This window comes from Mesoplodon densirostris, chromosome 5, assembly GCF_025265405.1.
Source record: "Mesoplodon densirostris isolate mMesDen1 chromosome 5, mMesDen1 primary haplotype, whole genome shotgun sequence".
NCBI classification, from domain to species: domain Eukaryota; kingdom Metazoa; phylum Chordata; class Mammalia; order Artiodactyla; family Ziphiidae; genus Mesoplodon; species Mesoplodon densirostris.
Window position 1 is genome coordinate 615,035 of NC_082665.1, and position 22,759 is coordinate 637,793.

Sequence of the window (22,759 nt, forward strand, 5' to 3'; positions counted from 1 at the left end):
ATGGCTGAGGGCATCGAGCTGATGAACAGGCTCGTGAGCGAGAACGCGGACCTCAGGAAGCAGGTGCGCCTCGTGAAGGCGAACCAGATGCTGAAGCGGCTGCTCAGTGCGAGCTGCCAGGAGGGCTGTGGGCGCGGGGGCCGCGACCTGCTCATCCCCAAGGCGCCTGCCTACCCCGAGGCCTGCTCCCCTCGCGGTGCAGGTGAGCCCGGGCCTGTGTCCTCAGGCGGGTCCGCGCCTGGGAGGAGGGCGGGCAGGTTACCCGCTTGGGCTGGTGGGGCTCTCTGTCCGTGGTGGCCGCCGAGCTGCTGTCCCAGAGGCTATAGACAGCACGTCCAGGTCCACAAAGTCAGCCCGGGGGTGCTGGCAGGGCTGGGCCGTGTGCGCATCTCCCTTCCTGGGAGCCGGGCCCGCCGGGCATGCTCGGCCCTCGGCCGGGGCAGCTTCGCCCGCCGCTCTGGCCGTCAGTCAAGGCCCATCACGTGGCTGAGCCGCGCCCGGGCTGGGAAGGGCGCCCAGGAGGGAGGACCTGCAGCATCACCGGCAGGAAGTGAGTGAGGGACCGTAGAGCAGCTCGCCCTGTGGGAGCCGCTCCAGAGGCCTGACACTTTCTGTGGAAGTTAGTTGGCTATGCTTTAAACATTTTCATACGTGGAGTGTGATTTAGGTCGTGGTTGGAGCCCTGACCTTGGTCTGAGTGGTTGGGATGTGGACAGTGGGCCCCTGACCAGGCAACCTCCTTGTCCCTGGAGGTGGTGATCACTCACTGCCCAGCAGGGCGGGCAGAGTCCACACCCCACCCCTCGCCTGGGCGTGCCCGCGCCCATGGACCTGCCATCTCTTGGGATGAGCCGTTCGACTGGGTGTGAGATGTTTTCCTTTCCTTTTGGAAGCAGTTGAAGCTGCTTCCAAAGCTGCTGCCAGTTCCGCAGCAGGATGCCCGGGCTGCCCCGGGGACCTCTGTTGTGTGGTCACCTCCTGGAGTCCACCGAACGCCTGCTGCCACCCTGAGCAAGCAGGCCCACGTGGAAGGTGGCGCCATCACTCATCAGCCCCCTGCACGCAGCTTGTGGGCGCAGGGCCCCGTGAGCGAGTGTGTCCCCAGGGTGTGAGGGTCCCTCATGGCATCTCCACACCTTCAGCCTCAGGGGGGCCTTGAGGAAGGAGCTCAGACAAGCAGGGGGTCCTCGCTGGGGGGATGGAGGGTAAAGGAGGGGCAGCTGGAGAAACCCGGGGGCCCGTGTCGTAAGCTCCTGCCGCTGGTCGAGACACACACTTGTCCCCGGGCGCTTGCTGAGGAGGGGCTGGCCTCACGGTGCTGTGTCCTGCGTGTGACGCCTGCAGAGGGTCCATGCCGCCTTCGCAGCCTACGAGGAATGCCTAGTGCACGGAGGCTCATGAGGCACTTGTCGCAAGGCCTCATCTGCACTGTGACAACTGTCAAGAGTCACCTGCCTTGTGCCGCTCTGTCACCCTTCATCCCAAGAATTGAGTTGTGCCAGGGCCTACCCTCAGGGCTCAGAGCCATCCACGTGGTCAGCCGGGGACAGGCTCTCTGGGCTCTCCCTCACTCCCCGCCTCACCGGGCCGGATGCGTGGGCTGCGGGCGAGGTGCAGGCCCTCGCTCAGGCTGGGCTGTTCCCCGTCAGAGTCCAAGTCGGGCCAGAGCCTCTGGGACCGTGGCCAGCACCCCGCCTGTGGGCAAGCCTAGATCCTGCCGGACAGCAGTCGTAGGAGGAGCCCCAGCCCCTGGCCAGCCCGTGGCCACCAGGCCTTCCACAGAGAGGCACCTCCATGCCCAGGGTTCAGCCTTCGGCAGAGGGTGCAGCCTTGGCCTTGGGGCTGGACTTGGAGAACCAGCAGGTGTTCCTGCGAGCAGCTCATGGTACAGACGGGAGAACTGCACACAGCAGCGGCTCACTGTCTGTGTTCAAAACAGGATGTGCTCTGGAAACCCATTTTTCTCATTTACCAGAGTCACTCAGGGAACATAACTACCCCAAGGCTCAGCCTGAGCTCCTGACCCCACTCCCAGAGGCAGCCGCTCTCAACGTCTACTCGCGTCTCTCTGACTGTCGGTGGCTATTTGTGTGTGTGTCTAGGGATCCCTTTGGTTTACATAAATGGGGCTGAGCCGTTCTACACTTGGATTTCCCCAACCGTCCATCTTGCTGCCACTGCCCATCGGCCCTCTCCTGGAGGGTACACTGTTCCCTGTGGGTTCACCACAGCCCTTCAGCCGGGACCCTACGACAGGAGCGCCTTTCCAGCTCCCTGTGACCACGGATGGCCCCACGTGTGCCTCTGCGGCCTGCCGAGGGGTAGCTGTCGGGAAACCCTTAGGTCAAAGGCTGCGTGCAGTTGAAACGTTGAAGAGGACACTGGGACCCTCTCCAAAAGGCCACGGCCTCTACACCCTGCACCTTCCCAGTACACGGCCTCACCTGTGGGAGCTGAGCCAGGCCACACTGGCGTCTCCTGGGGCCACTTCGAGCATGTGGTTCACATGATCCAAGGGACAGAGGCGGGGGCGGCCTCGACCATCCCGGCCCCTCCCTCCTGGTCCTATTCCTTCAGACCATCCTGGTCCCCGAGCCCCTCGAGTCACGGCGCCTCTGCTGTTGCCTGGACTCCTTGTTGTCCTGGGTGGAGTGTCAGGTGATTGAAGTAGTTTCTGGGTATCTCTCTGCCTCTTTCCCTTGAACACCGTGACGTGGCTGTTTCTATATTGTTATAAATATATTTCAAATGGCTGTGTAATATTCCCAAAATCAGATGAACCACAATTTAATGAACTCTTCTTATGTTTGAAATGACAGTTCTTTTTTCTTACCCTGAGGTAAATACCACAACAAAATACTTTATATTTAGGGTTATTTCCTTAGGGTATGTTTTCCTAAAAGTAGAATCACTGGCTCAGAAGGCAGGGGTAATTTTTTTTCGCATTTCTTCTGCTTACATTCACCCAGAGGATGATTTCATCTACTGCAGTTTTATTAAGCTATTTTCGCTCTGTTTCTTCAAGTCTCTTTAGCCATTTCTCACACATAAATCTTTCACATTAATTAGTTTATTCCTGGGGCACTTTGTTACTTGTTGCAATCATGGATGGGATTTCTTTTTCCATTGTATTTTCGGTTATCAGTGTTGCTATGTTTTGGTAAGCTGTTGATTTGTAGATATTTATCCTATATTCAGCCCGTTCATAAGCTGCTTTATTCTGCTAAGTTTTTCAGTTCATTCTCCTATGTTTTCTAAGTCTGTAGTTGCTCTGTTTACAAACGATCATTTTAAACGAGGTTGGCAGCTCATACACTTGTTTCTGTCTTTGTCTTTGTTCCTCAGAACTCCCAGGACCTTTGGCCTTGGCAGCCTCCCCCCATCCTCCTGGTGGGTGGTGGGCAGTGAATGGCCCTGTCTGCCCAGGGATCGGGGGCTGTGCAGTCTGGGTGCTGAGGAAGAGTCTTTCTAGTCCTTATTTTTAAAGAACAAAAATAAAGAATTGAGAAACAGCTCATTTTGTTAAATTTTTATGACCTCATTTCGGCATCAGTGGAAGTGCCCTCAGCTGCTTCTCACAGCTCGTCTGTGGGGTCTTGTTATGCTGCTTTGTTGAGAGACCCTGTGGGTCCTGGGCCTGAGCTGTATCTGTTGTGGCATCTGTTTGGCTGGGGCTTTGCTTAGGATCTCTGGACTCTGTTCCTACATGAATCTGGGCTACAGTTTTCTTTCCATGGCTGTCTTTGCAGGGATTTGATATCAGAGTTGCGAGAATTTATAACCTTAATAATCAAGCATCTTTTAATTTTTTCAGTGTTCCAACCTCATTTATATGATGTAGGGATTGTGAATTGTTTGGGAACTTGAAAGAACTCACTCACCAACCAATCACCCAGGCCTTCAGCCCTTTGCAGCATAATTATTCTGTAACTTCTAGGTTTTTCTTTTCTTTTCTTTCTTTTTTTTTTTTTTTTTTTTTGCGGTACACGGGCCTCTCACTGTTGTGGCCTCTGCCATTGCAGAGCACAGGCTCTGGACGCGCAGGCTCAGCAGCCATGGCTCACAGGCCCAGCCGTTCCACGACATGTGGGATCCTCCCGGACCGAGGCATGAACCCGTGTCCCCTGCATTGGCAAGCAGACTCTCAACCACTGCGCCACCAGGGAAGCCCCTAGGTTTTTCTTTTTTGCTTATTGGTCCATTTAGGTTTTCTACTTCTGAGTCATTTAAAATAATTTCCCAGATGATCTCTCCTTTTATTAAAAATTTCAATTAATACTCAATTGTATATAATATCAATACTTTTATAATTTAAACATTATCTTCCTAGTCATTCTTATATCACTTTTCTCATTTCCAATTTTATTCCTTTATGTTTTCTGTTTCTCTAAAATTGCTTTCCACAGTTTCACTATCTTATTGGACTTTACATAGAGCTGTTTCAAGTTTATTTCTGCTGCCATTTTTATTATTTTCGAACTTTTTCTTTCCTCAAGAGTTCATTCCCATATGAATGTTTAATTTTTTGGTGATGTTTTAGAAGTAATTAAAGGATTTAAGTTACTAATTTCACTCTAAATACAGTTTTTTGTTTTATAAAGTATTTTTTTAAATTTATTTTTTGGCTGCGTTGGGTCTTTGTTGCTGCATGCAGGCTTTCTCTAGTTGTGGTGAGCAGGGGCTACTCTTTGTTGCGGTGCATGGGCTGCTCATTGCATGGCTTCTCTTGTTGCAGAGCATGGAATCTAGGTGCGTGGGCTTCAGTAGTTGTGGCACATGGGCTCAGTAGTTGTGGCTCGCAGGCTCTAGAGCGCAGGCTCAGTAGTTGTGGTGCATGGGCTTCCTTGTTCTGCAGCATGTGGAATCTTTACAGACCAGGGCTTAAACCCGTGTCCCCTGCATTGGCAGGTGGATTCTTTTTTTTTTTTTCTTTTTTTTTTTTTTTTTTTTTTTTTTTTTTTTTTTTTTTGCTGTACGCGGGCCTCTCACTGCTGTGGCCTCTCCCGTTGCGGAGCACAGGCTCCGGACACACAGGCTCCGCGGCCATGGCTCGCGGGCCCAGCCGCTCCGCGGCATGTGGGATCTTCCGGGATCGGGGCACGAACCCGTGTCCCCTGCATCGGCAGGCGGACTCTCAACCACTGCGCCACCAGGGAAGCCCGGCAGGTGGATTCTTAACCACTGTGCCACCAGGGAGGTCCCTCTAAATACAGGGTTTTTTTAAATTTTTAAATTAAATTTAATTTATTTTTTAATGCAGCAGGTTCTTATTAGTTATCCATTTTATACATATTAGTGTATATATGTCAATCCCAATCTCCCAATTCATCACACCACCACCCCTGCCCACCACTTTCTCCCCTTGCTGTGCATACGTTTGTTCTCTACATCTGTGTCTCTATTTCTGCCCTGCAAACTGGTTCATCCATACCATTTTTTCTAGGCTCCACATATAGGCATTAATATATGATATTTGTTTTTCTCTTTCTGACTTACATCACTCCGTATGAGAGTCTCTAGATCCATCCACGTCTCTACAAATGACCCAATTTAGTTCCTTTTTATGGCTGAGTAATATTCCATTGTATATATGTGCCACATCTTCTTTATCCATTCATCTGTCGAAGGACACTTAGGTTGCTTCCATGTCCTGTCTATTGTAAATAGAGCTGCAATGAACCTTGTGGTACATAACTCTTTTTGAATTATGGTTTTCTCTGGGTATATGACCAGTAATGGGATTGCTGGGTCATATGGTAGTTCTATTTTTAGTTTTTTAAGGCACCTCCATACTGTTCTCCATAGTGGCTGTATCAGTTTACATTCCCACCAACAGTGCAGGAGGGTTCCCTTTTCTCCGCACCCTCTCCAGCATTTGTTGTTTGTAGATTTTCTGATGATGCCCATTCTAACTGGTGTGAGGTGATACCTCATTGTAGTTTTGGTTTGCATTTCTCTAATAATTAGTGATGTTGAGCAGCTTTTCATGTGCTTCTTGGTCATCTGTATGTCTTCTTTGGAGAAACATCTATTTAGGTCTTCTGTCCATTTTTTGATTGAGTTCTTTGTTTTTTTAGTATTGAGCTGCATGAGCTGTTTATATATTTTGGAGATTAATCCTTTGCCCATTGATTCGTTTGCAAATATTTTCTCCCATTCTCAGGGTTGTCTTTTCGTCCTGTTTGTAGTTTCCTTTGCTTTGCAAAAGCTCTTAAGTTTCATGAGGTCCCATTTGTTTATTTTTGGTTTCATTCCCATTACTCTAGGAGGTGGATCAAAAAAGATCTTGCTGTGATTTATGTCAAAGAGTGTTCTTCCTATGTTTTTCTCTAAGAGTTTTATAGTGTCCGGTCTTACATTTAGGTCTCTAATCCATTTTGAGTTTATTTTTGTGTATGGTGTTAGGGAGTGTTCTAATTTCATTGTTTTACATGTAGCTATCCAGTTTTCCCAGCACCACTTATTGAAGAGACTGTCTTTTCTCCACTGTATATCCTTGCCTCCTTTGTCATAGATTAGTTGACCATAGGTATGTGGATTTATGTCTGGGCTTTCTATCCTGTTCCGTTCATCTATATTTCTGTTTTTGTGCCAGTACCATATTGTCTTGATTATTGTAACTTTGTAGTATAGTCTGAAGTCAGGGAGTCTGATTCCTCTCACTCAGTTTTTTTTTCCCTCAAGATTGCTTTGGCTATTTGGGGTCTTTTGTGTCTCCCTACGAATTTTAAGAATTTTTGTTCTAGTTCTGTAAAAATGCCATTGGTAATTTGATAGGGATTGTACTGAATCTGTAGCATAGTCATTTTCACAATAGTGATTCCTCCGATCCAAGAACATGGTATATCTCTCCATCTGTTGGTATCATGTTTAATTTCTTTCATCAGTGTCTTATAGTTTTCTGCATACAGGTCTTTTGTCTCCCTAGGTAGGTTTATACCTAGGTATTTTATTCTTTTTGTTGCAATGGTAAATGGGAGTGTTTCCTTCATTTCTCTTTCAGATTTTTCATCATTAGTCTATAGGAATGCAAGAGATTTCTGCACATTAATTTTGTATCCTGCAACTGTACCAAATTCACTGATTAGCTCTAGTAGTTTTCTGGTGACATCTTTAGGATTAGTATCATGTCATCTGCAAACAGTGACAGTTTTACTTCTTCTTTCCCAATATGTATTCCTTTTTCTTTCTTTTTCTTCTCTGATGGCCATGGCTAGGACTTCCAAAACTACGTTGAATAATAGTGGTGAGAGTGGACATCCTTCTCTTGTTTCTGATCTTAGAGGAAATGCTTTCATTTTCTCACCATTGAGAATGATGTTTGCTGTGGGTTTGTTGTATATGACCTTTATTATGTTGAGGTAGGTTCCCTCTATGCCCATTTCCTGTAGAGTTTTTATCATAAATGGGTGTTGAATTTTGTCAAAAGCTTTTTCTGCATCTATTGAGATGATCATATGGTTTTTATTCTCCAATTTGTTAATATGGTGTATCGCATTGATTGATTTGAGTATGTTGAAGAATCCTTGCATCCCTGGGATAAATCCCACTTGATCATGGTATATGATCCTTTTAATGTGTTGTTGGATTCTGTTTGCTAGTATTTTGTTGAGGATTTTTGCATCTATATTCATCAGTGATATTGGTCTGTAATTTTCTTTTTTTATAATATCTTTGTCTGGTTTTGGTATCAGGGTGATGGTGGCCTCATAGAATGAGTTTGGGAGGGTTCCTTCCTCTGCAATTTTTTGGAAGAGTTTGAGAAGGATGGATGTTAGCTCTTCTCTAAATGTTTGATAGAATTCACCTGTGAAGCCATCTGGTTCTGGACTTTTGTTTGTTGGAAGATTTTTAATCACAGTTTCAATTTCATTACTTGTGATTGGTCTGTTCCTATTTTCTGTTTCTTCCTGGCTCAGTCTTAGAAGGTTATACTTGTCTAAGAATTTGTCCATTTCTTCCAGGTTGTCCAGTTTATTGGCATAGAGTTGCTTGAAGTAGTCTCTTAGGTTGCTTTGTATTTCTGAGGAGTCTGTCATAACTTCTCCTTTTTCATTTCTAATTTTATTGATTTGAGTCCTCTCCCTCTTTTTCTTGATGAGGCTGGCTAAAGTTTTATCAATTTTATTTATCTTCTCAAAGAACCAGCTTTTAGTTTTATTGATCTTTGCTCTGATCTTTATGATTTCTTTCCTTCTACTAAATTTGGGTTTTGTTTGTTCTTCTTTCTCTAGTTCCTTTAGGTGTAAGGTTACATTGTTTATTTGAGATTTTTCTTGTTTCTTGAGGTAGGCTTGTATTGCTATAAAATTTCCTCTTAGAACTGCTTTTGCTGCATCCCATAGGTTTTGGATTATCATGTTTTCATCGTAATTTTTCTCTAGGTATTTTTTGATTTCCTCTTTGATTTCTTCAGTGATCTCTTGGCTATTTAGCAATGTATTGTATAGCCTCCATGTGTTTGTGTTTTTTTTTACATTTTTCCCCCTGTAATTGATTTCTAATCTCATAACGTTGTGGTCAGAAATTTTGCTTGATATGATTTCAATTTTCTTAAATTTACCAAGGCTTGAATTGTGACCCAAGATATGGTCTATCCTGGAGAATGTTCCATGCGCACTTGAGAAGAAAGTGTAATCTGCTGTTTTTGGATGGAATGTCCTATAAATATCAATGAAATCTATCTGGTCTATTGTGTCATTTAAAGCTTGTGTTTCCTTATTAATTTTCTGTCTGGATGATCTGTCCATTGGTGTAAGTGAGGTTTTAAAGTCCCCACTATTATTGTGTTACTGTTGATTTCCTCTTTTATAGCTGTTAGCAGTTGCCTTATGTGTTGAGGTGCTCCTATGTTGGGTGCATATATATTTATAATTGTTATATCTTCTTCTTGGATTGATCCCTTGATCATTATGTAGTGTCCTTCCTTGTATCTTGTAATAGTCTTTATTTTAAAGTCTATTTTATCTGATATGAGTATTGCTACTCTAGCTTTCTTTTGATTTCCATTTGCATGGAATATCTTTTTCCATCCCCTCACTTTCAGTCTGTATGTGTCCCTAGGTCTGAAGTGTGTCTCTTATAGACAGCATATAGATGGGTCTTGTTTTTGTATCCATTCAGCAAGCGTTTGTCTTTTGGTTGGAGCATTTAATCCATTCACGTTTAAGGTAATTATCGATATGTATGTTCCTGTGACCATTTTCTTAATTGTTTTGGGTTTGTTTTTGTAGGTCCTTTTCTTCTCTTGTGTTTCCCACTTAGAGAAGTTCCTTTAGCATTTGTTGTAGAGCTGGTTTGATGGTGATGAATTCTCTTAGCTTTTGCTTGTCTGTAAAGCTTTTGATTTCTCCATCGAATCTGAATGAGATCCTTGCCAGGTAGAGTAATCTTGGTTGTAGGTTCTTCCCTTTCATCACTTTAAATATATCATGCCACTCCCTTCTGGCTTGTAGAGTTTCTGCTGAGAAATCAGCTGTTAAGCTTATGGGAGTTCCCTTGTATATTATTTGTCATTTTTCCCTTGTTGCTTTCAATAATTTTTCTTTGTCTTTAATTTTTGTCAGTTTGATTACTATGTGTCTTGGCATGTTTCTCCTTGGGTTTATCCTGCCTGGGACTCTGTGCTTCCTGGACTTGGATGACTATTTCCTTTCCCATGTTAGGGAAGTTTTCAATTATAATCTCTTCAAATATTTTCTCAGGTCCTTTCTCTCTCTCTTCTTCTTCTGGGACCCCTATAATGTGAATGTTGGTGCATTTTAATGTTATCCCAGAGATCTCATAGGCTGTCTTCATTTCTTTTCATTCTGTTTTCTTTATTCTGTTCCGCGTCAGTGAATTCCACCATTCTGTCTTCCAGTTCACTTATCTGTTCTGCCTCGGTTTTGCTGCTATTGATCTTTCTAGTGTATTTTTCGTTTCAGTTATTGTATTACCCATCTCTGTTTGTTTGTTCTTTATTTCTTCTAGGTATTTGTTTTTTAATTCTTCTAGGTCTTTGTTAAACATGTCTTGCATCTTCTCGACCTTTGCCTGCATTCTTTTTCCGAGGTCCTGGATCATCTTCACTATCATTATTCTGAATTCTTTTTCTGGAAGGTTTCCTGTCTCCACTTCATTTAATTGTTTTTCTGGGGTTTTATCTTGTTCCTTCATCTGGTACATAGCCCTCTGCCTTTTCATCTTGTCTATCTTTCTGTGAATGTGGTTTTTGTTCCACAGGCTGCAGGATTGTAGTTCTTCTTGCTTCTGCTGTCTGCTCTCTCCTGAAGAGAATTTAGATGAGTACTTTTATCCACCAATTCATTTTCAGACTTTCTCAGTTTGTAATGCTCTTAAAACATCCAGGTTGAGATGTAGAGTCAGCAGCATCAGAAACTCAGATGATAGATCTTGACTGATGTAGACAAAAATGAATCAATAGTCAATCTAATGATACCAAGGGACCGCTACTGATCGAAAACCCAGTCTTCAAACTGAGAGCAGACTTCTTCCCATTACATGTTAAATCCTCTCTGAAACCCTGCTAGTGTTGGAGGGTCTCCTGCAGAGGCGCAGGTGGCTGTGGCTCACTGTAAGGACAAGGACACTGGCAGCAGCAGTTCTGGGAAGTACTCCTTGGTGTGAGCCCTCACAGAGTCTGCCTTAATACAGTTTTAAATGTACAGTTTTAAATGTCATAATATATATAGTGTTCTGATTTTTGGTATTTTTCAATAATCATTTTTTCCTATTTTTATTTCCTCCTTGATCAGATCATTACTTAAGAGAGTGCTTTTAATTCTGAGGAGACAGCATTTTCTATTGACTCTCATTTTTCATTTACAGTTTTATTGTAATGTGACCTGAAAATTTGGACTTCACTGAGGATTAAATAAAATGTTTAATTTAACGTTTAACACAACTTTATTAAGGCTTGGGAATAACAGAAGGGAATTTCAATTCACTAAATAGAAACTAAATGAAAAGTGCAAACCCACCTGGCTACACAACAATCCCTTTAAAACTGGGTCATAGATGTGGCTCTTCCCCAAGTCCATGAGGTGAGTTTTTCCAGCCCCTGCCCACTGCTGGAACAGCCCACCTCCCCTCGGAATATTTGCGTCCTGAGCACAGGGCTCCAGACTCCTCTGGGGCTGAGCCAGAGGAAGTATCCAGCTCTGGGGACCCTTGATGCCTCAGCCTTGTTAAGTTCCTGAGGTGTGTCCCGTTGACAGTTTGTGGGCTGTGTGTTTGGCAGGGGATGCACATCGAGGGACGCTCATCACAGCTTTGCTTTTACAAGGAAACTTGGAAACAGCCCCACATGCATCAGTGGGATGATGGTTAAAAAAATCTGTGATCTGTCTGTGTGCAAGTGTGTGTGCACGTGTGCCGGGAAATGGTTAAATGAACCAGTGAGCTACCAACTGACTCAGTCAATGTGGATAAATCTCCAAAAAAGGTAAGTTTCAGAATAAAACATGTGTCAGATGATACCATTTATGTAAAATTTAAGAAGCACATAAAAGTCACTGTCATAGTGTGTGGATGCACAGGTGGGAGGAAGCGTCAGAGGCACCCATGCTCGCTGTGCCCGTGAACCTGAGGCTGCTGGTGTCCTTGGGCGCCGGCGCCCAAAGCTGTTTCGCCCACGTGTCCGTCACCTCCTCCAAAGAGGAAACGGGAGCAGGTGTCAGAGCCGGGGCAGGGTGTGTGCGTGTTCTTAAAGTGGTCTCTACACTTCTCGGGATGTTTCAGGAGCCTCAGCCTGGCGTCTCCTTCCTCTCCTCCCTGCCTCAGTTCCAGATTTTGGAAGGTTCAACAGCGGCCCTGATGCGCCCTCCCAGCTGCAGGTGTCTTCCCTGGAGGACCTGCTGTGCTCACACGCCCCCCTCTCCAGAGAGGACGATGCCTCCCCGGGCTGTGCGACCTCTTCCCAGGTGTCCTTCAAGGCTTTCCTCAGCTCCCCGGAGCTGTCTGCGCCCCGCGGCTCTGACTGGAAGCTGTCCCCGCTCCTGAGTCCCTTGCAAGACCTGCTGGCGGACAAGAGTCTGCTGGAGCCCAGGGAGGTGGACAACTGGCTGCAGGTGTGCTTCTGCTCCCTCCAGAGCAGCCTGCCCTCCGGGGACAGGACCAGAAGGAACTTCTACCTTAACGGTACAGCGGGCGAGGGGTGGGTGCGGGGTGGTAGGCACTGCTGGGGAGCGTGGTCCGGGCTCTGTGCTGCTGCATTTATCTGTGTCAGTATTGATTCCAATACACACTGTCTCAATTACGGTAGCTTTATAATAAGACTGTAAATCAGATAGTATAAGTTCTTCAACTTTGTTCTTTTTGTCAAAGTTGTTCTGGCTATTCTAGGTTCTTCTGTATGAATTTTAGAATCAGCTTGCCCATTTCTACAAAAAAACCTTGCTGGCATTTTTATTGGAATTGTCCTGGACCTCCAGGTCACTTTTCAGAGAAATGGCATTGTAACAATATTGAATCTTCAGATGTGTGGACACTGTACTGGCATATCTTGTTTTATTGCACTTTGCTTTATGTGTGCTTCACAGATATGGCATTTTTTACAAATTGAAGGTTTGTGGCAGCCCTATGTGGAGCAAGTCTATTGGCACCATTTTTCCAACAGCATTTGCTGACTTAATGTCTGTGTGTCACGTTTTGGTAATTCTTGCAATATTTCATACTTTTCCATTATTATTATCTTTGTTGTGGTGACCTTTGATCAGTGGTCTTTGATGTTGCTATTCTAGCTGCTTGGGGCACCAAGGACTGCACGCATACAAGACGGCAAACTTAACGCATATACGTTGTGGGCGTTCTGGCTGCTCCACCTACCAGCCCTCCCCTGTCTCTCTTCCTCTCCTCAGTCCTCCCTATTCCCTGAGACAAAACAACATTGAAATTGGCCAATTAATAACCCTACAATGGCTCTAAGTGTTCAAGTGAAAGGAAGAGTCACATGTCTCTCACTTTAAACCACAAGCTAGAAATGATGAAGCTGAGTGAGGAAGGCAGGTCAAAAGCTGAGATGGGCTAAAGCTGGGTCTCTTGTGCCAAACAGTTAGCCAAGCTGTGAAGGCAAAGGAAAGTTCTGGAGGAAATTAAAGTGCTACAGTGATCACACGAGTGATAAGAAAGTGAAACAGCCTTATTGCTGATATGGAGAAAGTTTCAGTGGTCCGGATAGAGGATCAAACCAGCCACAACATTCCTTTCAGTCAAAGCCTAATCCGGAGCAAGGCCCTAACTCTCTCCAATTCTTTGAAGGCTGAGAGAGGTGAGGAAGCTGCAGAAGAGAAGTTTGAAGTTAGCAGAGGGTGGTTCATGAGGTTTAAGGAAAGAAGCCATCTCCATGACGTAAAAGTGCCAGGTGAAACAGCAAGTGCTGATGTAGAAGCTGCAGCCAGTTGTCCAGAAGATCCAGGTAAGATAATTCATGAAGGTGGCTACACTAAACAGCCGATTTTCAATGTAGATGAAACAGTCTTCTGTTGGAAGAAGATTCTATCTAGGACTTTACAGTTAGAGAGGAGAAGTCAGTGCCTGGCTTCAAAGCTTCAAAGGACAGGCTGACTCTCTTGTTAGGGGCTAATGCAGCTGGTGCCTTGAAGTTGAAGCCAGTGCTCATTTATCATCTGAAAATCCTAAGGCCCTTAAGAATTATGCATTTATCATCTGAAAATCCTAAGAGCACTCTGCCTGTGCTCTATAAATGGACAACAAAGCCTGGATAATAGCACATCTGTTTGCAAATGGTTTACTGAATACTTTAAGCCCCATACTGAGACCTACTGCTCAGAGAAAAGATTCCTTTCAAAATTTTACTGCCCATCGACAATGCACCTGGTCACCCTGGAGCTCTGATGGAGATGGACAATGAGATAAAGGTTGTTTTCATGTCTGCTAACACAACATCCATCCTGCAGCCCATGGATCAAGGAGTCATTTTGACTTTCAGGTCTTATTGAAGAAATACATTTCGTAAGGTTACAGCCACCACAGACAGTGATTCCTCTGATGGATCGGGGCAAAGTCAATTGAAACCTTCTGGAAAAGATTCATCATTCTAGATACCATTAAGAACATTCATAATTCATGGGAAGAGGTCAACATATCAACATTAAGAGGAGTTTGGAAGAAGTTGGTACAAACCCTCATGGATGACTTTGAGAGGTTCAAGACCTCAGTGTGGGGCTTCCCTGGTGGCACAGTGGTTAAGAATCTGCCTGCCAATGCAGGAGATACGGTTTCGAGCCCTGGTCCTGGAAGATCCCACATCCTGTGGAGCCACTAAGCCCGTGCACCGCAACTACTGAGCCCGCACAGCACAACTACTGAAGCCCGCACGCCTAGAGCCCGTGCTCCGCAATAAAAGAAGCCACCTTGATGAGAAGCCCTCACACTGCAACAAAGAGTAGCCCCTTCTCACTGCAACTAGAGGAAGCCTGTGCGCAGCAACGAAGACCCAACTCAGCCAAAACCAAACCAAACCAAAACAAAACCCTAATATTCGATTATTAAAAAAAAAAAAGACCTTAGTGGGGGAAATAACTGCAGATGTGGTGGAAACTGCAAGAGAGCTAGAATCAGAAGTGGAGCCTGAGATGTGACTGACTTGCTGCAGTCTCAGGATAAAGCCTTCATAGATGAGGAGCTGCTTTTTATGGATGAGCTAAGAAAGTGGTTTCTTGAAATGGAATCTTCTCCTGGTGAAGATGCTGTAAAGATTGTTGAAATGACAGCAAAGGATTTAGAACATTACATAAACTTAGTCAATAAAGTAGGAGCAGGGTTTGAGAGGATTAACTTTAATTTTGAAAGAAGTTCTATCGTGGGTGAAATGCTACGAAACAGCATTACATGCTATGGAGGAATTATTCTTGAAATGAGGTGCAGTCAATGTGGCAAACTTCATTGTTACCTTTTTGAAGACATTGCCACACCAACCCCAGCCTTCAGCAACCACCACCCTGATCAATCAGCAGCCATCAGCACTGAAGCAGGGGCCCTCCCCAGCAAAAATGTTGTGACTCACTGAAGGCTCAAATGATGGTTAGCATTTTTTAGCAATAAAATATTTTTAAATTAAGGTATGTACATTGGTTTTTTTGGACATAATGTTATTGTACACTATAGACTACAGTATAGTGTAAACCTAATTTTATGTGCACTGAAAAACCAAAAAAATTCATGTGACTTACTTTAGTGTGATATTTTGCTTTATTGTGGTGGTCTGGAACTGAATCAGCAATATATCCAAGGTATGCCTTTATATCTCTCCATTTATTTAGTTCTTTAAAAATATCATTCAAGCTGCCATCCTCATTAGTATAGTGGCGAGTATCCCCGCCTGTCACGCGGGAGACCAGGGTTCGATTCCCTGACGGGGAGGCAACATGCCCTCGGGACTTCCCTGGTGGAGCAGTGGTTAAGAATTCACCTGCCAATGCGGGGGACTCGGGTTCGAGCCCTGATCTGGGAAGATCCCACATACTGCAAAGCAACTAAGCCCATGCACCACAACTACTGAGCCTGTACCCTAGAGCCCGTGAGCCACAACTACTGAGCCTGTGTGCCACAACTACCGAAGCCCACACACCTACAGCCCGCACTCTGCAACAAGAGAAGCCACTGCAATGAGAAGCCCGTGCAGCACAATGAAAACCCAACGCCTCCAATAAGTAGATAAATAAATAAAGTTTAAAAAATCACTCAGCAATATTTTATAGTTTTCTGTGTACAGATCTTGCACATTTTTGTTGAATTTATCCCTTAGTATTTCATGTTTTTGATGCTGAAAAATAAATAGTATTTTTTTTATCAATATGAATTTCTGATTGTTTCTAGTATATAGTAACACAATTGGTTTTGTATATTGACCCCATGATGGTTAATTTTATTTGTCAACTTGACTGGGCCATTAGGTGCCCAGATATTTGGTCAAACATTATTCTGGGTATTTCTGTGAGGATGTTTTTGGATGAGTTTAATATTTAAATCAATAGACTGAGTAAAGTAGATTGACTTCCTTAATGTGGGTGGCCTCATCCAATCAGTTGAAGGCCTGAATAGGACAAAAAAGCTGACTCTTTCCTAAGTAAGAGGGAATTCCTCCTGCCTGACTGCCTTTGGATTGCAACTGAAATCTCAGTTCTCACGCCTCCAGTCCTTTGAACTGGAGCCACACCATTGATTCTCTTGTTTCTCAGACCTTGAGCTCAGATTGAGACTACATCATCAGCTCTTCTGAGCCTCCAGCTTGCTGACTCACCCTCACAGATCTTGGGACTTGTCAGTTTTCATAATCACACACACACACACCACATATTGTTCTGTTTCTGTTTCTCTAAAGAACCCTGACAAATAGAATCTTGTATCTTGCAACTTAACTGAACTCACATATTTGTTCTAGTAGTTTTTTTTTAGATTCCTTAGGATATCATGTCATTTGTGAATAAAGACAAAGTTATTTTTTCATTTCTAATCTGTATGCCTTTAATTTCTTTTTCTTGTCTTATTGCATTGGCTGGAACAGTGTTGAATAGAAATGGTGACAGTGGGCATTCTTGTCTTTTTTGCATTTAGGGGGAAAGCATTCAGTCTGTCACCATTAAGTATGATGTTAGCTAAGTTTTGTAGATGCCCTCCATCAGGTTGAGGAAGTTCCCTTTAATTCCTTGTTTGCTTAGAGTTATCCTGGATGTATTTTGGAATTTGTTGAATGCTTTTTCTGCACCTATTGAGATGAGCATTTGGTTTTCATTTGTAGTTTGTTAAATAACATTGATTGATTTTTGAATTATAAACCAACCTTGTATTACTGAGATAAACCTCACTTGGTCATGATGTATTATACTTTTTTTGTATTGTTTGATTCAATTTACTAAATTTTTGTTAAGAATTTTTGCAGTCTGTGAGGTATATTGGTCTATAGTTTTCTTATAATGTCATTTTTTGACTTTGATATTGGGTTAATGTCAGCCTCAGTGAGTGAGGAAGAAAGTGTTCCATTCTCTTTAATTATCTAGATGAGTTTGTATAGAATTGGCATTATGTATTCCTTAGGTGTCTGGTAAAATTCACCACTGAAACCATCTGAGCATTGAATTTTCTTTGTAGGAACATTCTCTCCCCACCCCAACAAATTCAATTTCCTTAGTTGATATAAGGCTGTTCAAATTTTTTTTCATTTCTTCTTGAGTGAGATTTGGTAGTTCACTCATAAAAAAAGATACAAAAGTGAGCTTTTGTATCTTTTAAGGAATTGGTTCATTTCATCCAAGTTGTTAAATTTATTGGCATAAAGTTGTTGTTAATATTACATTATTATCCTTTTAATGTCTGTAAAATCTGTGGTGATGCCATCTCTCATTTCTGATAGTGGTAATTTTTGTCTTCTTTTTTCTGTAATAAGTCTGGATAGAGGTTTATCAATCTTACTGACTTTTTTTCTTTGAGGAATAGGTTTTTGGCTGGATCTTGGAAGGCCCAAGTTGGCTAGACATGATTTCTAGATCCTCTCAGGTATAGCTCGTTTCTTCCGCCTAATTTATACTTTAGGGAGAGAGGGAAGCAGGGAGAAGGACTGATTCCTGATAAGATAAATGTATTAATACAGAAGGGGGAGTTTGCACCCTGCTCCTCCATGGGCCCCATTTTCCCTAACATGTTTCTGTGCAGTGTATCTGGTTCTCAGCTTTAATTCCTGGGTACCTTCTGCAGCACTGCTAAGTGATTAAGGAAGGAGAACACTGAAAACTATAAAACATGGTTGAAAGAAATTAAGACCTAAATAAATGGAAAAAATCTTGCAGTCATGGCTTAAAAGACTTAATATTATCAAGATGGCAAAACTCCCCAAATTGATCTACAAATCACAATGCAATCCTTATCAAAATCCCACCTGGCTCCTTTGCAGAAATTGACATGCCGATCCTAAAATTTGTATGGAAATGCGTGGGACTCAGAATAGGCAAAGCAATCTTGAAAAAGGAGAATAAAATTGGAGGACTCACATTTCCCAATTTCAAAATTTACTATAAAGTTACAGTAATCAACAGCATGGTACTGGTATAAGAACAGGCATACAAGTCAATGAAATAGAATAAGTCCAGAGATAAACCCATGCATTCACAGGTTTGATCTTTGACAAGGGGTTCCAAAACAACTCAGTGGGGAGAGAAGAGTCTTTTCAACAAACGGTGCTGGGAAAGTGGATATCCACGTGCAAAATAATGAAGTTGGACTTCACACAACGTATGAAACTTAACTAAAAATAGATCAAAGACTTAAAAGACCTAAAACCATAAAACTCTTAAAAGAAGACAGAGACACAACTCTTAAGACCTCGGATTTGACAATAGAGTCATAGCTGTGACACCAAAGTCATGAACAACAAAAGAAAAAACAGATACATCAGACTTTATCAAAGGTAAACACTTTGGTGTTTCAAAGGGACATTTCACGAAAGTGAAAAGCCAACTCACGGAATGGGAGAAAATATGTGTAAATCATGTATCTGATAAGGGAACAGTATCCAGAATATACAAGAACACTTACAACTCATCAGTAAAAGACAAACAATCCAATTAAAAATGGGCAAAGAAGTTAAATAGACATTTCCCCAAAGAAGGCAGACAAATGGCCAATAAGCACGTGAAAAGATGTTCAATATCCTCAGCCATCAGCGAAATGCAAATGACAACTGCAGTAAGACACCACTTCACATCCACCAGGATGGTAATAATAAAAAGGATGGACAATAACCAGTGTTGGAGAGGGTGTGGAGGAATTGGAACCGACACACATTGCCACTGTGGAAAACAGTTTGGCAGTTCCTCAAAAAGTTAGACATAGAGTTACCTCGTGTCCCAGCAATTCCATTCCTAGGTATATCGCCGAAAGACTTGAAAACATTTGTCCACACAAAAATGTTTATATGCGCGTTCATAGCAGCATTATTCATATTAGCCAACAAGTGGAAACAGCTCAGATGCCTCTCAATGGAGGAATGGATAAACAGAATGTGCTGTACCCATACAATGGAATGTTATTCAGCCATAAATAGGACTGAAGTTCTGACGCATGTTACAACATGGATGTGCCATGAAAACATGCTGGGTGAATGAAGCCAGTCACGAAAGACCACATTTTATGTGATTCCACTGATATGAAATGTCCAGAGTAGATAAATCCATAGGGTCAGAAAGTAGATGTGTGGTTGCAGGGTGAACTGTGAGCGACTGCTAATTGGGTACAGGGTTTTGTAGACTGTGGTGATGGTTATACGACTTGGTGAATATACTAAAAGCCACTGGATTGCATATTTGAAAACAGTGACTATTATAATGTGAATTACATCTCAATAAAAAGAGTTAAAAGTCATTGGGGGGCTTCCCTGGTGGCGCAGTGGTTGAGAGTCCGTCTGCCGATGCAGGGGACACGGGTTCGTGCCCCGGTCTGGGAGGATCCCACATGCCGTGGAGCGGCTGGGCCCGTGAGCCATGGCCGCTGAGCCTGCGCGTCTGGAGCCTGTGCTCCGCAACGGGAGAGGCCGCAGCAGTGAGAGGCCCGTGTACCGCAAAAAAAAAAGTCATGGGAAGCAGTGAGCCCCTCAACACCTCAGTTCCTTTGTGTGTAAGTGGAGTCTGAGGCCCCTCGAAGGCTCATCGTGAGGATGAGTCAAACCACGGAAGGACCAGAGATGCTTCTGGAGGAGGGAACAGACGCAGCCCGGCCTCAGCTGGGTTGGTTGCTCGTGGCCTCGAGGGCCCCTCTGAGGGGGTCCGAGCCCCTGTTACCAGGAACTTCCCCATCACCCCCCGTTTAACCCTGAGTCCAGAGCCTGTCCTGCCGCTCCGGCCTCAGCTGCCAGATTACTTTCTTGACACCCTCTGTAGCTCCCTGTCTCCACAGGGTCAGCCCAGCATTTCTCCTGGGCCCTCGGACACCTGGCTCTCTGCCGGCCCCAACCCTGTGACCTTGTGACCCCAGGGCCCTCACAGGGCTCTGGGTCCTGTGGCTCAGGGGAGGCCCTCTGCCCCGGGCATCCACACCCCCTCGGCCCCTCCGTCGGCCCACCCATCTGCCCGGCCCACATCCCCTGAGACCCGGACTGTTCTGGGTTCGGCCTCGCCCTCCCCGCTCAGCACCTGCACAGGCCCGGCCGAGGGAGCGGAAGGCCAGTCGTCCCCCCAGCCTCTCCTGGAGTCCACAGAGGAGGAGGCTGCCAGTACCTGGCCTTGAAAAGCCCGAGCTGACTGGCGATCAGGTTCCTATGGAGAGTGACCAGGCGGGGTTCTGGGATGGGGGGCTGTGTGGACAGTCACAGGATGGGGCCGAGGGAAGCAGAACAGCTGCCCGAGGTCACAGGCAGGGTTGGTCCGGGAGCCCAGTGCTCACGCCCACACAGACAGCCTGCAGGAGCAGTTCAGCAACTCCCCGGGCCACTGAGCCCTGCCAGCATGGGTGGGGAGTCAGGCCGACCTCTCTGTGTGCTGGGGGTCCTGAGCCTTCGGTGGGCACAGGTGTCTGTGGGTAACAGGACCGGGGGGCCGGCTCTCCACGCGGGGCTCCCAGCCGGTTGTGCACTGCCTGCCCGGTGGACGGACCTGGCAGGGCTGCACCATCCAACACCCTTGGAAGGGGTTTGGATCACGGGCGGGTTTGAAGGTTGCAGGGCTTTAGGAAAAGCTTTAGAAACGGGCACGTTATTAAATGTCTCCCGTGGGGAAGAAAGGGCAGAGCGTGGAAGGCACAGGATCCTGTGCCGAGAGCCCGCGCCCCCCCGCCGGGCGTGTCCTGGTCAGTGAGGGCGCCCCGGGCGTCGTGAGGCAGGGCCTTTCCCCCTCCGCTGTCTCTCAAGGTCGGGGCACCTGGTGATAGCAGGGGGCAGGCAGTGTGAGCGTCACCGAGCGCAGTGGTTCTGAAGGTACCGACCGCGTCACGGCTGTCAGGTGGAAGGCTTGCTGACACCGGAGGGGGGTGTGGGAGCAGGGTTTGGAGGGGAGGGTGGTTGACGTGCCGGGGTGACGGTGGGAAACACTTAAAATCAGAATCTCCTGCCAGCGCAGCAATCCTGTTCACAACGAAGGGAAGTCTTGCTACGGAGTAAGCACTAGACCAGCATGCGATGCACACAGGCTGCCAAGACAGAGCCTCACCGTCTCACGTAGCTACGCAGACAGGACCCACACGTGTTACTTACATGTCCTTCAGTTAACAAGACCCCACCCTCAGGTGGGGGACACGCCTAGCCCATCCTGTGTTCACCTGGTCATAGGGCTGGGGCCTCTGAGGGGTCAGCCTTGACTGGGAACTGAGCAGACTCGGGGACAAGAAAAATAATGCTGGGCTGTGAAACAGGCTTTTAAAGTGTCTACGCCCATCTTGGTGGGGGAGCGGGGGAGGGATGGAGAAAGGACTTGGGATCAGGGTGCGCAGGGAACGTGCCAAGAATGGGGAGGAGAGGAAAGCTCTCTTTCCCCTTTGGCAACAGAAAATTCAAAGTTTCCTTTTAAATTTGTGTTTGCCTCACAGTGGAGGGCAGGTGTCAGTGGGGAGGAGGGTCCCCCTCAGGTCACAACCAGGGCCTTGCGGAAGGCTCTGCTGGGCTCCCAAGGCTTCACCCCAATCCCACAGTGTCTGCGTTTGGGGCTGTCCTCTCCCTGAAATGGACCCTGGAGCACAGGCAGGAGGAAGGTGGGTGGCCCCTGACCCTCCGAGTCCTGGCCAGCCTGTCTCACTGCCCCCCCGCCCCCCTCCCCCCCGCAGAGATCCAGAGCTTTGCCGGCACCGAGAAGGACGGGCGCATCGCTGGGGACATCGCCTTCCAGCTGGACCGGCGCATCCTGGCCTATGTCTTCCCAGGGTGACCCGGCTCTATGGCTTCACTGTGTCCAACATCCCTGAGAAGATCAAGCAGGTGCGCCTCCCTGCCTGGGGGCCGTTCCTGCCCTAGAACACCCCCTGCCCCAGGGTCCCCTTGCTGCCCCGTCACAAGTGGCGCCCACACAGCTGCAGCCCTGGGCGAGCCTGAGTGGTGTCTGAGGCAAATGTGCCAGGGGACACGATGAGCGGGTCCCATGAGGCCCTTTGCTCCCGCCCTGTGCTTCCTGGCTTGGGACAGTCTCAGGAGTGGCTCCAGGCCGGGGAGTACTTTCACGCTCAGCCCCAGCTGGCAAGACACCTTCTGCGAGCCTGGGGTGCAGCTCCCTGCTCTCCCTGACACTGTGTGCCGGAGGGAGACTGGGGGACGGCTCCCCTGGCGGGGGCCTGGCTGTGGGCCTCAGTGTCACCACCTACACAGCTGCACTCGGGGAATCTAGCCCCTGCCCCGCCCCGGCCCTGGGCCTGGGCCTCGCCTCCCGCCCCACTCCACGCCCCCGTCTGCGGGTTCCGGGCTCCGCCCGCCCACCCGCGCCTGTGCCCACAGACGTCCATCAGGTCCCTGGACGGCTCAGTGGACGAGAAGAAGCGGCGAGAGCTGACGCGCCGCTGCCTGACGCTGACGGCGCGCCTGCAGAGGCTGGGCTACGACCGCCACGTGCCCCCCCCCCCCGTGTTCAGCGAGTTCCTCATCAACACCTACGGCATCCTGAAGCAGCGGCCCGACCTGCGCGCCACCCCGTCGCACAGCAGCCCGGCCGCCCTGCGCAAGTTGATCATCGACGTCGTGCCCCCCAAGTTCCTGGGTGACTCGCTGCTTCTGCTCAACTGCCTGTGCGAGCTCTCCAAGGAGGACGGCCGCCCGCTCTTCGCCTGGTGA

The 22,759-nt window shown here is 46.5% G+C and overlaps 1 protein-coding gene across 1 annotated transcript; it reads left to right on the plus strand.

Moving 5' to 3' along the window:
* Nucleotides 1-22,759, plus strand: SPATC1L (spermatogenesis and centriole associated 1 like). Its single transcript, XM_060100184.1, is given in 5 exon segments — nt 1-202; nt 11,785-12,141; nt 21,766-21,861; nt 21,864-21,916; nt 22,427-22,759. Coding segments are annotated over 5 exon segments (1,041 nt in total).